We start from the raw sequence: 11,301 nt of genomic DNA, 5'->3' as shown, positions 1-11,301 counted from the left end.
CTCTCTCTCTCTCTCTCTCTCTCTCTCTCTCTCTCTCTCTCTCTCTCGCTCCCTCGCTCTCTCTTTGGACTGGTATAACTAAACCAGTTCAAAATTTCTTGGCGATCAAGAATGCATATATTTTCATAGGACTCTAACATGATTGGTCAACACAAGACAATTAGGATGATGGTAATGTTGATCCTGTTCTGCACTACTCCCTAAAAATCGTAAAGCTTGCTTTGCTCATAATGCAATGTTTGAGATTTACATCCACCTTTTCAATGTTTACCTCCTAATCTAAATCAACATGATGTTTAAATTACGATTGGTTGACGCTAACAATTCTTTTTCAGGTTTTTAAGTTTTTTAAGAACTGTGTCCGCCAATTCTAAAATCTAGCCACTGAGAAAAATGCTTCATTCAAGTCAAATTTCAAACGTGATAACGGATCATCTACTAAGAATCTATTTAAAATCTTGTCAGAAATGATCAGGAAAAGACATTTCATAAGTAGTTTTCTACATATATTTTACAAATCTATTTTATAATATTTTAATTTGTAATCAAAAATGTTTTGTATTTGTGAGAGCGAACAATGTTGAGTACTTACAATTGCGTTGGGTACTAGTGATTGTGCCAAATTTATCGCTTTTGTTGCATCTGTAACTCCCGGTATGCTATCACTGCTTTCCGGACGGCCTTCTATACGGTTAATGCACGAGAAGAATAGACAAACTATAAACAAAAATATCACTTTCTTATTGGTAAGTAAACGGAATTTTTCAGCTTGTTTTTGATTCGGATGATTACTATTGTTTTGCTTAAAGAAACGTGGATCATTAGGCTTAATGGTGTTTCTATCACAATATTCAACAAATGCCAGCCAAAATTTTCCAAATTGAACACGCATACTTGCCACGATATCGCAATCATTAAAATATCTCGTTGAACAGCTGGATTGTTTTAAATTTTTATTTACATTGGACGTAGATGTGATAGCATTAATTGCAGTAATAGTAGTAGCAGCAGTATTGGTAATAGTAGTAGTAGTAATAGTAGCAGTAGCAGCAGTAGTAATAGTAGTAGTAGTAGTAATAGTACTAATAGGAGAGGAAGATGTTAGAGTGCTTTTTGGTACGGCAGAGCAGCATAGTTCTTTAACATTTTTTGTTGTTATCCGTTTACGTTTTACTAAATTTACATTTTCCATTTCACTTAAATTATTTGTGATTGTTTCATCATCATCATCATCATCATCATCATCACCATCATAATAATTATCATTATTATTATAATTATAATTATAATTATTTACTAATATACTAACATTCTCAATTGCCCGTTCATTGCCATCATCCTTCTTATCATTACTAACGACGTTATCGTTTGTATGTTTATTAAATAAAATTTTACTAAAGTTTTCAGCACCATTCAAAATCTTTGTTGTTTTTGTTTTTGTTGTTGTTGTTGTTTTTGCTATTGCATTTGTAACAACATTATCTTCATAATTATTCTTAAAGCATTTATTTTCACAGCATTTTTGTTCATCCATTTCATTAATGGATACTGGCAGCAGCGACCTATTGTTGCACCAGCAAGCCCTTCTGGCCAAATTCATTTCCTGCGCTAACGAAGGCGAAGCACGACTTTCAGTATCATTTCCTTTTGCTATTCGCATATTCCCCAACACCAATGATCTATTATTCACATCCGGGCTAATGATGAAGGAATTTTCCTCTAACTTTTGCTCTTGCTTGCGCTTTATGGATGTTGCTTTAAGGAATTCGTTGCTTTGCTGGCCAAAAAACTCATTTGAGTTGTTATAATTTTTTAGATGGCCGGCAAACATAATTGCCGTGCGCACTGGCCTTCTCCTAACTGGCTTCCTCCTCTTAGCAGGATTAATGTATATGGGGTATGTTAAAAAAAAAATTTAGAAGGAAATTTTCGTTTTTAGTATTCCGCTAACATTTGTGACATTTTTTTTTTTTCTTTTTCTTGTTTTTTTTTTTTTTTTTTAAATATTTTATTAAGTATAATATCGGGTGGTTTGTTGTTTATTAAGTACTCGGTGTTGAATTTTGTTTGGAATTCTGAAAAGATGGAAAAAAACAAAATAAATGAGTGTTTATTTAAAAACAAAAAAAAAAAACGCCGTTATTTCTGTGTAAAAATATGATTAAAATTTCACTTTAAATTTCATTAGTTGAAATGATTTTATTTAGACTCAAAGGCTGAATAACTACATAGTAAAACACGAAATATCATAAAATGATGTTTTTTTTTTTTTTTTTTTTGAAACATAGTTGACCCAAATATCGGCACAAGAGTTATTAACAATAATCAAAGTTTGAAAAGTTTTATTGCTTTGATTGGAACTTTTCCTATATTTCAATAGCATTATGTTATAATCAAAATTTACAATTTTAGGGTATCAGGGTATCCGATTTACTTATCTTTCCCGTAAGACGGAAAGATAATTTTACATTCAATTGTTTTCTCGCCTTTTCTTTACAGTTCTACCGCTTATATACAAGTAAAGACGAAAAACCATTCAAAATAATTTTCTTACAATATCGTTCGAACAATATTTCTGAATTATTTCTGAAAAAAATATAACTTGGAAAATTTTAATAAAAACATTTTTGTAATAATAATTTTTGGAAAATTGTTTGTGAAAACAAGAAAAGTGTATTTGCTTGTTTGGAAGACATTCGACGACAGTCGAATTTGATAAATTTAATCTCTCAGCGATCTGACAAATTGTTATTCGTCGGTTTGCATCAATTAATCCCTTTATTTTGTCCTCATCAGTTTCAATTGACCAACTCAATACCACGAAATGATACCTCGGGACTCGGAAGTCAATACAAAATTATATGCAAGCAAGAGTCAGGTAAGCGAGGCAGTCGATGTATGAGAGCCGTGCAAGATCGCCGAGAGACAGGGAAGAGACAGACGAGGCAAAGAATAGACAAATAGCCGATGGCAGACAGAGGAGAGGCAGACTAGAGATAGAGAAGAGACAGATCAGGCAGACAATAGACGGGCGAGAGACAGGCGGAAGATAGAGACACACAAGAGACAAACAAGCGGGACAGGAGGCAGGCGGGTTAGAGAAGCAACAAGCGAGACAGGCGGGACAGGCAAGAGTCCGGAAATGGTATTTATTAGACTTAAAGTGAGAGAAATTCGAATTTCTACAAGTTCTCGTATTCTAATCATGGTGCCCCATGGAGTGGACCAGACAATACATAATTACTGCTCTTAATTCTTACGATTGGTATGAAAAAACAATGTTTGCGGACTCAAAATGTTATGCTGACGAGGAATACATTTCTTTTATGAGTTTTATGAAAGCTATTTTTGACTTTTCGAGTCTTATAGAGGAATATAATTCTATTAACTAGAAATCTTATGCGAATTAACAAACAATATAAATTTCTCATGTTTACGAAGAGATTATGCCTCTCGACATGCTTCCACCTGCTACCGTATAATACGCATATGCAATTAAAAAAGAAAAAATTATTTAAATAATAAAAAAAATATGATATCAAGAATAAACACACAACTATTCAATGACTAAGGGTACAGCGGGAGAATTCATGATATCATTATCTAAATAAGAGATATTGTTTATTTACTTAGGCCAAAATAAGAATTTTTTTTGAAATATGCTTTTACGCAAACGATAGGAAATTAACTCTTCCTTCCCCCCTTCATCCAGCATTATACAAGACAATACCTTTCGCTTTGTCAGATATGGAAGGCGTAATAATGGTTATTGCAGAACCGACAGACTGTATATATTTACGAACGGCGTAGAAAGTAGATCATATTGACTTAAGTCGACCGTTAATGAGTTTATTTATTGAAAATTATTATGATCCTTAAAATACAGAAAAATTAACTGAATGTGTTATAAAATTAATCGCTCCATAAGTTCATTTATAATTAGCAGAAACCATATTTTTTTCGGAATAAGTGCATTGGTCTTAGTTTACGTGGACATTACAACAGTTCTATCATGCTTTCAACAAGCCACATACAGTTTTTTGTCGACATATTTGCGTTATATGTATAAAAAAAAAAAAAAATCGTCTGACGTGTAAATGTTGAATAGACCTTTGAAAACATACCATCAAAAGATGAATTCACGCTGTCTCCATATAGATTGCCCTATGGGTAAATTTAGTTCGACCGCTTTGATGCTTTTGCTTATGATTAATTTTAAATATTTCTTACTTTCCAGCAGTTCCTGGTCGATCTGTCTGTTAGCCAAACTATGCCAAAGGAGAAAACGTCGCCCACAAAATTTTGCAAAAATATTCGAAAATGGCCCAAACAGATCAAGGAACATGCCTGCAACGCCCACACATGTAAGTGACCAGAACAGAGAATACTTTTGCCATTTGCGTATGTGGACTGTTTCCCCTAAACTATAATAGACGATAGACGATATAAATTTCCACAAAATTACTCTTCAAAAATCGGACAAATCAGCCACGCCCTCCCAATATTGCAGATTGATATTTTTCCTGTTTTTCAATCTTTGTTAGAATATCAGTGACGATGATATATTGATTAATATTCCGGAATATCTATCAATTGAATACTTGATGCGTTATTGCTAGACAACAGACCAAAGAAAAGTTAATTTTCAGAAGGTATTAACCGGTATAAAAGATTCGATCGCAACCGAATACATGCTTTTATTTTCCAGCTAATCAACTGGTTATATATTTCCATATGTGCATATTCCTCTATCACACCTTATTAATAGCAATATGGTTTTATTGGATATTGGATACTTGAAGTTGTCAATTTCTTAAAAAGCCATTCAGTATATATTTGAAATTCAATTATCAAAGTTAATATTGCTTATACATTGATAATTAATATTAATTTTAATTAATCAATATCATGTCATTCGATTTATAGAAGATAGTCATGTCTTTAAAATCAGTCGAAAGCAATAGTTCAGATCTAGTATGAATGAAAATGAAAAGCACTTATGTTCCTATATAACCAGAACTGACAAATTCATATTACCGGTGCTGACTTAAAAAAAAAACCTTGAGCCATTTATTATTGCAACGTTTCACTTTTCACATCAAATCATCAATTCAAAACCTTATTTATAACTATATATACACGTACATATACATACATATAAATACTTACATACATAAGTACATATTTACATATACTAAGTATATATATATATATATATATTCATTTCATTATCAAAAGCATTCCTATTTTCACGGTTAACATAATAATTGAATCACTGAAGACCACTTCAAGTTAACTGATTACGTTTTTATCGCGGCAATATAATATAATGTATAACCATTAATTTCATTGATTGCTTATCATATCAAAACTTTTCACAAATTAGAACACATAATATTTACTCAAAATAAAAAAAGACTCCGCCGCATAGTAAGAGGTTTACAACATATCGCGATTCGTTATATGTTACATTTTGTTGCATTTTAAGATATTCTTGAAAATAAAATAATTAATTTTTTCTAGTAAGTACCGCTCGACTACTTACTAAATACAGTAGTAACTGCTATTGTATGCTTTGAACAATTAATTCGATTTCTTCTTCTTTTAGCCTTATTTTAAAAATATGATAATCATTATCGAAATTTTATTCAATGGGTAAAAGTCAAATATGAATTGAACTTATAATCATATGAAAATTATTTACTCTTTTTGATAAAATTTTTATAAATATAATAATAAAGGCAGGCGGTGCAATAAGACTTTTCCAACGACTTTTATATCGCGTTTTATTTTTAATCAATTAAATTGATTATTACTGGTGCGTCCAGCTCCGAATATCATTGAATGCGCGTCATTGAATGCATTAGATACTCTCAAAATTTACCAAAGGTTATAAGTATAAAAGTTATAAATAAATTTATTTTTTTTATGTTTAATAGTAAGATTTATTGGAAACGTTAAAATTTTTTATGTATAACAATATAATTTAACATCTTTGAACACACATACTTATTAACATTGTAACTTTTAATTAATCTTTTTCTAATTTTTATAATTAATGTTACCACATAGAGTTAATTAATTGCAAAAATTAAAATGATTATTTGAATTCACCTTATATATATAAACACATTTTTTTTTTTTATGTAATGAGTATAAGAAAAAGATCGTTTTTCCAACTATATATCCCTAATGATTATAAGCAAAAGAATGTATTCCAGGTCAGCTTTTTCTCCTTTAATCCTGACTTTCATATCTATTTTTTTTTTTATGAAAATTCTACAGATTCCTTTTATTGAATCACTCTACTTTACGGCGAGCAAGTCTTGTTGCTTTTGATGCGTCTTTACATTATATGCGTATTGATCCAGAGTATGTTCCGATCCGGACCATTTTCACAAGCGTTCGTCCTTGAAATATCATAAAAATATCTCAAAATTTACAGTTTGTACGTTAAATACAAAAAATATAAGATGAACAGACGGACAGACAAACGTAAATCGTTTCAGAATTACCTTCGGAATAAAATGTGAATCTACCTCAAGTCCTTCTGAGTGTACCATATATCCGTGTAAACTTCATTTAGTCTTGTACCACAAGGCATAAAAAGCATTGACGAGAAAGGTTTAATAAAATCGGTCTTTGACTGATATTTAGCGAGTAAGGCACCTATCTCATTAATAGCTTCATCATTTTCAAGTACTAATTCAATTCAAAGGCTCATAAATCCACTGCCGAAAATTGAAAATCTTCCAAAATTAAACGCAACTTGCAGTTCGTGGATGCCACCAACCTAAAGTATAATTTTTTTTACCCAATTATATGAACTAAACTATTTACCGGATCGGCTTGGAGTGTATGGTGTTTTCACATGTTCAACTGAAGTTGTTAGAAACGATGCGTATTTAACGTAAGACTACGAAGCTTCTAAACTGGTTTATACGTTGGTTAATATTTTGCAAGGTTTGAAAATTTTAATTATAATCCAATCGGATAGATAGAAATAACGAAACAATTCCTATGTCATTAACCGAGAGGTAACAATGTTAAGAATCGTCCTTGCCTGATAACAGGTTGAGTTAGTTAACATTCGATAAAGGCGATCTTATCACCTTATAGTCATAAAAATTTCTTCTAAATTTTGTTATAAATTTATGTATTTAATTTTTAAATCACCATTGAAGATTTATAACATTCGTTATATAAATTTTTAAAATTTACAGTCTTTAGTTTTTTTTTCTTATTTTTTTTTTTATTTTTATTTTTTTTTTGTCAACACACGACTATTTTCATATAATTTTGCAATATACCAGAATCCAGCGATAAGAAAACGTATTCGTTATAATTTATAATTTAAAAAAAAAAAAATTTCTTATCGAAATTTTGTCATGTGCGATTTTTATAAGTTTTACACAATTATACTAAACTTATTTTAATACATATTCGTCTGTAATGTAACATGTGACAGATAAATAATACAATATAAGTGACTTTGCTTTTGCTCTAATAATAATTTTTGCATATGTTTCAAAATTTCTCTGACTACTCATATATGTATATAAGCACTCTTGTCAAAACATTTCCCCCGATGTAAAAAAGTGCGATTAACTCTAACTCTTAATCTTAGCGCACGTAGTAGAAGGACTCTATAATAATTTGTTACTTCTGCCATTTGAAAAGTGACTGTTAATAACAAGATGTTGCGAAAAGCATGTTTAAAAGACACAAAACCCCAACAAGTCTTGAAAAAGTTCCAACATTTTTATATAACATTTAAGAAGAAAAGTTTTTTTCACAAACTCATCAGATATTATTATAGCTTACGCTATTCGAAATTTGTACGAAGCAGAAGAACATAACATGGATACGTGTTTTATTATAGCGATCAATTCGGAAGCACTCTCTAAATCGATTTAAGCTTGTCTGTCCGTCTGTCCGTCGAGTATTTTTGTTTTCCGTCGTAGATTTCCGAGTTATCTTGATGCAATTTTGTACATTGTCTTATGCTGGCCCAAGCGACTGAAAATGATTTAGAACCGACAACTTTCTCAACCACTTCTCATGTAGCAACTTATTTTGAAAAGTCTATATTTAATGTATTTAATGGCGGTTTCCCAAAATAATTTTTTTACTTGCTATTCAATGACCTTACCTTAAACAAATTGTTTTGCAGCTACAAACGAACTTTTCTCATAAATCAGTGACTGTATTCACTTAATCGTAGGTAGAATGTTGGTTGTTATCGCTGTTTATAACTTAAAACAAATCTTTATTGCTAAATTGTTAAATGATGGCTCTGACGAGCATTCGAGACATTAATAAAAATACGCTGTAAACTGCTTTGGCTGGATAATACTCAAATTCCGAAAAATACGCTAATATCTAACACGAGGGCATGCAGCAATCTAACGGTTTTATTTTTCAAATAAATATTCATAACAGTTGTTTAAAAAACTATATTACATGATTATATGTGTATTGCTGTCCTCTTACTTGGAGACATTCAGTTTGATGTAAGCGTTTACCTGCAAATTTCTGACAAAAAATGCAAATGAGATAAACAAAGCTGTTCGTTCGGCTTCTTTGTAATTTCTTTTGCTGAAGCCGCTGAGCGCACACCTGTTATTTAACCTAATTATGGGCAAATATTAGGTTTTTAACTAAATATTTGCAACTTCGATATTTCTAATAATAGCTGACAAGGTGGAGATAGAATAAGGGTATATAAATGAAATAGTTAAGAATGACAAAGTGATTACGAATATATTCGTATACGCTATTGAAAGTCTGGTTCTGGCTAATGCAAACGACGTCACACAATATGCATAAATCTTTATTTTGAGATATATTCACGATAATGCAAATTTAAGATATTTAGAAGAGAATAAAGTAAAGTAAATGTAAACTAACTTTCACTTACCGCTTCTTGTTAATTTATTTCATTCTTTATTACATAAGCATTTTTATACTCCGAAGGACGGAGGATATATTCGTTTTGTCAAAACGTTTACACCGCCCAGAAAGAAAATCCAGAAAATCCCCAAATAATATATATTCCGGATTAGCTTTATATTCTACATCGGTTTAAACATGTCCCTTTGTCCGTCTGTTTAATGTCTGTTGTAAACATTTTCCCGTTCGCAAAAATGAAGATCACGCTTACAAACTTGTTTAAGTATTTGAAAATGCCTTATGAAGGAACACGCCTACAACACGCCCTCACGTCGTTTTAACAAATACCTTCTATAAATACCTTCTCTTTCCGGGTTTATTGCTTGTTACTCATAAATTACAACTCATAGACGATATAGATTTCCACTTTTATTTTCAAAATAAGGCAAATCCGTCACACCCTCCCGACATTATAGATCTTTTTATATAAAAGATTCGGTCAAACCCATTTTTATAATTTTGCTACTTGTTTCAAATTGAGAATTTTCCATTGATAGATGAGAGCGAACGATACTACAATTGGAGATTGCCAACGACTTGATTTAATTTCTTATTGATTGGCTCCGTACTTTGTAAAGACAAATAGTTTTAGAGATTTTTGAGTGAATGAAATCTTATCGTGAATGAGATTTAATGTTGAATTTTTATATATAAGTTTTTCAAGCCCAAAATTTCCTATATCGCGAAAGTGCCCCCCAAAGTTCTTATATAAACATATTTTAAATGAAATGTTTTTTTTTCCAGCAATAACAACTGTTTTGCATGCTACACGTTAAGCATGTGTGATTCGATGGTTAAACTCTTAAAGTCGTTAGATTCAGAATTTGATGCTGATTCGGAATTTAATGCTGATCAGGCATATATGTACTTTGTGAGGTCTTTAATGTTTACGTGAGGGTGCTGCAAACGAATACAGCCCTCATCCTTTGGGGATGATTATAGGAAGTGATTTTTTAGATGGTTGATCAAGGGATGGCTCAGGTTTGTCATTGCATTAAATGAGCCTCGAAAGTTCAATGAAGTGACAACTGGACAACTTTGTCTTACGTTGTTGAACGAATATTCCCGATTGCCAAAATTGATTGATTGATGTGGAGAAAATTAACAGATACGTTCTTCGTAGTTCACGTTTGTACATTGATTTTAAAAATGAACGCAATTCGTTCAAAAATATTTTTGGAAATAATGCACTTGTTGTTGCTATTATTAGAAGCGTTAAAAAGTATGTTTAGATATCAACATTATTAAACAATAATTTCGCAATCGTGTTTGGCGTCTTAGATTTTTGTTGCAAAAATTGTAAATTTTCCAATTTTAAAGTAAAACTTATATGACCTTCCAAGAAGGTCATTATTTAAATATCACCTTTATCTTACTTCCGAGAACGATATCTCTTCAAATCTGTAGATTTTCGTTGAAAGTGACCTTCAAAGGGATCTCCTTACGACTTTTCCGCGCGGAATATTCTTTTCAGCATAAGCGCATTCGTTCATTTAAAGACTTGTTTAAAGGTCTCACTTAAAACGAGACTTGAATTCATTTACGGATTTTATTTTGGAAAGGCTTCAGAAACAAACAATACTGTTTATAAACTCCACCAATCTAACACATACATTCAAACCACAATTTCAAAATGTATTTTTATTTTTAAATTTAAATTTATTTTCACTATATGTCACCGCCTTGAAGCCAGAATGTCCGCGCAATAACTAGATACTTCAGGAATGAACTTAAAAAAAAACAATCAATGCACACTTATTTCAACGCGCATCACTTACTCTCCGATTCGACTAAATGCAATGAAAAAGTACGTTCAAATGAATTTTGAAACGAGTTAAACCGAATTATAGGTAAGGTCAGGTTTATAAATGTAATTCAATAAAAAAAAAGAAAAAAAAAAAAAAAAAAAAAACAAATAAATAAATCCATGTAAACAAAAATATTATAAAAAATAAATATAAGCTTTAACAAAGTTAAGATGAAAGATTAAAAAATCTTTTCAACAGTAAGTTGTATCAATGTTGACGAAACGTACAGCATCTCCTTACTTCATGCCTTGCCTCGCAATTATGTAAGTAATTCAAACAGTCGCTTAAATATCATTTTTATCTAACTACGAGAATATTGCATTATTTTTATATTTATATTTATCAGGCACAAGAGTCTAGAGTAATATGTATATTTTGTAATTGCTCTCTTATAAAGAAAGCCATAAACTATTTTACAAAACGCGATAAGGTGGTATACGAATATAACGTAAATATGAGCCTTGTTACATAAAAGCACGTGAGAAATTTATATTCACCGTAGAGAGAATGTACTGATTGATCAACTAATTAACTTATTATA

At 31.0% G+C, this 11,301-nt stretch overlaps 1 protein-coding gene and 1 long non-coding RNA gene across 14 annotated transcripts in view; both read right to left on the bottom strand.

The window, feature by feature from the left end:
• The window catches only part of LOC119633661 (sodium/hydrogen exchanger 3), a 58,212-nt gene extending 56,237 nt beyond the window's left edge, over positions 1 to 1,975 (bottom strand). For all 13 annotated transcript variants that reach the window (XM_038027320.1, XM_038027326.1, XM_038027328.1 and 10 more), the window contains exon 1: positions 593 to 1,975. In XM_038027320.1, coding sequence (XP_037883248.1) covers positions 593 to 1,831 — 1,239 coding nt within the window. In that variant the 5' untranslated portion in view covers positions 1,832 to 1,975. The remainder of the gene's footprint in view (positions 1 to 592) is intronic.
• Positions 1,976 to 1,995: 20 nt separating this feature from the next.
• LOC119633663 lies at positions 1,996 to 10,793 on the bottom strand. Its single transcript, XR_005246881.1, has 2 exons — positions 10,318 to 10,793; positions 1,996 to 2,075 (listed from the first exon to the last, which is right to left on the bottom strand). It is a non-coding gene; the product is annotated as an uncharacterized LOC119633663 (long non-coding RNA).
• Between the last annotated feature and the right edge of the window lie 508 nt (positions 10,794 to 11,301).

This window comes from Glossina fuscipes, unplaced genomic scaffold (genome assembly GCF_014805625.2).
Source record: "Glossina fuscipes isolate IAEA_lab_2018 unplaced genomic scaffold, Yale_Gfus_2 2, whole genome shotgun sequence".
NCBI classification, from domain to species: Eukaryota; Metazoa; Arthropoda; class Insecta; order Diptera; family Glossinidae; genus Glossina; species Glossina fuscipes.
Note: the sequence above shows the minus strand (reverse complement) of the source record. Positions and strands in the feature narration are given on the sequence as shown.